General features: G+C 38.5%; 1 protein-coding gene across 1 annotated transcript in view; it reads left to right on the top strand.

Annotated features, from left to right (window-relative positions):
• Window positions 1-2632: 2632 nt before the first annotated feature.
• LOC103520540 (glypican-4) overlaps window positions 2633-4136 on the top strand; it is a gene marked incomplete at both ends in the record, with an annotated part of 13163 nt that continues 11659 nt past the window's right edge. Inside the window, 3 exons of the mRNA XM_008485640.1 lie at window positions 2633-2791; window positions 3065-3299; window positions 3407-3469. Coding sequence (XP_008483862.1) covers window positions 2633-2791; window positions 3065-3299; window positions 3407-3469 — 457 coding nt within the window. The remainder of the gene's footprint in view (window positions 2792-3064; window positions 3300-3406; window positions 3470-4136) is intronic.

Genomic DNA, 4136 nt, shown 5'->3' with positions numbered 1-4136 from the left:
CTCGGCTGGGATTGAACCCACGCCCTCCTGTTTACCAGGCGAGCGCCTTGACCACTACACCACCGAGGCAGGTGGAATAGTTTGTTGAAAAGGTAAGTTATGTATGCTTGTTGTTGAATAGAGGGTAAGTTATAAACTTTCACAAGTTATGCAGTGAGGTTAAAGTCGGCTAAACCCTTTCGGACTAGATGAAGTTAGAATATCATCATTTCAGTCGTACCCATTTGTCCATCAGTATAAAACTGTTCGACCTAAAGCAGCTAAAAAGAAGAAAAGTGGTTCGCCCAGTCTTTAATAATTTTGTTAAACAGCTTTTTGAAACACCCTGTCATATAAGTACCACCTCTCGTACATTGTAAGTAAAGTAATTCTGGCAAACAGGATTTTGAAACACCCTGTTCTATTGGTACCAACTGTTCTGAGCTCTAGAATAAACACTGTAAATATCCTACTAATATAGAGCCTATTATTTTAACATTTAACACTTCAAGTATATTTTGTACCAATATACATAATACATAATAACGTTCAAATACAAAGTGCTAATAACACTGAACAAATGCTCGCCTGAGATGCACTAGTGCTTACCAAAGTGGGGTACCTGAGCCTGAATTGCACCAGTGGTTACTAAACTGGGGTAAACGCAACTGTAATGCTTTGGCCGTTAGACGAAACAGAAACTTCTGACCAGAACAGTGATTCCTATTATGTTGGAATTCAATTATTTTTCAATTCAATTCTTATTTTATTTGTTCATAATTTGTTCTTCCATCATGCTATTGTTACAAAGTAAAAAAAAAAGTAGTTTGGTCATCTCCACCAATTTATTGTGAAAATAAAGAAAAGTAGTTTTGACATCTCCACCAATTTATTGTTGAAATGAAGAAAAGTAATTTTGACATCTCCACCAATCTATTGTAAACGAACAGGAAGCACTCGTAATGTTGACATCTCCACTAATCTTTTTCTTCAAACTAAAACGTTGCCCACTGTTGTGTCATTTCACTGGGTAGAAAAATAGGAACTGCTCAATATGCAGACAAGAAAAACGAGTCAGCCACGTGCAATGTGCAGCACTCATCCCTTCTTCACACTCATTGACAAAATGAGAGAGCACCTCGTCGTACCTATTTATAATTTTCTACGTTGAGAGTTTGAGAGAAACATGATGAATGGGGAATGATGATGTTCATTCATAAAATGGAATTTTGCTCTTCATGCTACTATTGTACGGTGTATGTTTTATCTCGAGAAAGGGAATTACGTGAGAGAGGGGCACTTATTTGTCTGCAAAAAGGGACAATTATTTGTCTACAAAGAGGGGCACTTAGCGTATATAGATTTTGAGGGCCTCGGGTTTGGTCTTTCTTCCTATGTATCACCTACGTATACATATGTAATTTCATAGATATTATTACAGTCTACTGTCGATAGTTAGAATTTGAGGGATCTGAGTTACGCCTGTCCGTCAAGTCTACCTGATACCTTATGAGCACACACACTATCAGGAGTATCAGGTAAAACTGACTCTATCAGGTAGACCTGACACCTTATCAGGTCTACCTGATAGTGAGTGGCTGGCCTTAGTGCCTACTGCCTACAATAGCTACCGAAATACATTAGTATTCCCACAACACATTGTATGGTTAACTCTCTTACATACATTGTACAAATATGAGGATTATACCTATCCATCGTGCATGCAGATTCAACACTTATACTTAACTTGAAGAACCAACACTATACAATAACTATCTATAGATGGCTTATATCTGGTAGAAGTGTAGAACCAACACACTTGGCTTGTACTGTTTTTTACTTTGTCGATTTCCAGTTTACACCCGGGCCTCACATGTCTGAAGAACTGCCTATAATAGCTACCGAAATCCATTAGTATTCCCACAACGAACACAACCAAAATGTTAATGAATTCACCGGCATTCAAATACAAGAAGCTAAAGAACAAGCTACGAATCATAAAACTAATCAAATTGAATCATAAAAAAACACAATCGTCAAACTTTATTCACATGGGGAAATGTAATTAAAAGAGAAGAAATCAAATTAACTCGAATCACAATTAACAAAAGAATAATACTTGTTTGAATTCAAAGAAGAATAATTGTGATTTTATTTCGAAATGATAATGAAACTCTGTGCATTTGAATAGGAGGTTTGTAATTACAAGTCTGTCTGTTAATATGAAATCGTATGCAAGTTGTTATGTAGATTTGGTTCCTATGCGCTGTGTGGTAGTCTAGGATCATAGACAGTCTAGCATTTCATAGTAACCTAGAGCACCTTGAAGTTTAAATCAGTTGAGGGCCCTGTTTCATAAATCTTAAAGCTGAGTCTGCACATAGTCAATTGATGTCGACTGAAACCGTCCACACTGCCTCGACAATATAGATTCAACTCGTGATGTGGACATGTGTGATGTGTTTGCTGTAAACCAATGATTTTGTTTTCCGTTTTTCAAGTATTTCTCCCATTTTTCCTGAGTTTTTATCGCAATTTCTAATCTTTCTCTACTCTTTCTGGAGTTTTTCTCCAATCTTTGTAGAGTTTTCCTCCAATTTCCCCCCGAGTTTGTCTCCAATTTCTAATCTTTCTTCTTTTCTTCTCATTCCAGGTGAAAGTCTGAGGATATGCACGTCACGCCTCTCGTGTTGTAGTCAAGAGCACGAGATCAGTGTTCACAATGTGATAAGACAATCCTATGACAAACATCTTAGACAGACGCTGTATAGTTTGAGTTCGATTCTCAAGTCCAGGGCTCACAGGTTCGATGGTAAGTATTCAATATGACGAGTAATAAGAAAACAAACGCTTCAGGTGTGTCGAAACATAGTCGACGAAGTAAATCTGTGTCGTCGAGGCGGTATGGACGGTTCAGTCGATGTCGATCGACAGCGTCGAGTATGTGTGGACACAGCTTTGTCGAATATGTGTGGACACAGCTTTGTCGAGTATGTGTAGACACAGCTTTGTCGAGTATGTGTGGACACAGCTTTGTCGACTATGTGTGGACACAGCTTTAGAGAGTTGCGGCGTTCCCTTCCAGGATTCTTCAAAGAGCTTCTGTCGACGTCGAAAAAGTCGTTCCACGATATGTTCAAACGCACGTACGGCATTATCTACGAACAAAACTCGTTCTTGTTTACCGACCTATTTGAAGAACTAGAGAAGTACTTCTCTCGGGGCAACGTAGACCTGATTGAGGTGATGGACAACTTCTTCTCCACCCTATATCAGAAGATGTTCACCGTCCTGAACGCCCAGTACACGTTCGACGACAAGTAAGTTGTGAAACACCCTGTTTTTTTTTTACTTTTAACGTTTTAACTAGCGCGACTTTTTGGTTGTGAGTTTAAAACTTATTTTAAGTTTAACTCTTGGATTAAAGAATCTCTACCTTATATCAGAAGATTTTCACCGTCCTGAACGCCCAGTATACGTTTGATGACAAGTAAGTTGTGAAACACCCTGTATACATATAAGGAATTTTTAATTGTGTTAAGCATACTTAAATGTTTGTCACAAATATCGTTCCCCTGTTATTACACCTAGATAAATTTTATGACTTGACTATGAGCTTACCGTGACAACCAATACGACACAGGTTGGTTTGCACAGGTCTAGGGTTTAAAAATAAAGAGACGAAACCCGAAAGGAATCGATTTTTTCTCTATTTTCCGAGCGTATCCCTGTGTATTATCACAACCTGAAAACAGGTCTGTGGGCAGGATTTAATGGTCCTCCTTAGGCGCAGTAGATGGGAGGTAGAACGTCGGAGTCAAAATCCTAGGGACGAGGGTTCGAGCTTTTCATAATCAAACTAATAAACAAAGCTTTTCTTCTTGTTTTTACAAAGTATCGCTTATTTGTAGATACTGCTGGAGTAAAGAGACTTTTCAGTCTAACCCTGTTTAGAATGATAAGCATTTTCTTTCGCTTTCCCCTTTTAACAACAAAGGCAAGAGATAGAGAGAGGGGTAGGGAGGGAGAGAGAGAAGGGGGATGGCAATTCTTTTTATTTACCTTTAAGATTACCTCTTCCTGCTAACAAGGATAGAGACAGAGATGTATAGGTACGCTGGAATTTCACCTAATCCCCTCCTCTCTCTCTCTCTAGA

Source organism: Diaphorina citri, unplaced genomic scaffold (assembly GCF_000475195.1).
Source record: "Diaphorina citri unplaced genomic scaffold, Diaci psyllid genome assembly version 1.1 scaffold3758, whole genome shotgun sequence".
Classification (NCBI taxonomy): Eukaryota; Metazoa; Arthropoda; class Insecta; order Hemiptera; family Psyllidae; genus Diaphorina; species Diaphorina citri.
The sequence above is the reverse complement of the archived record's forward strand: the minus strand, read 5'-3'. Positions and strand labels throughout refer to the sequence as shown.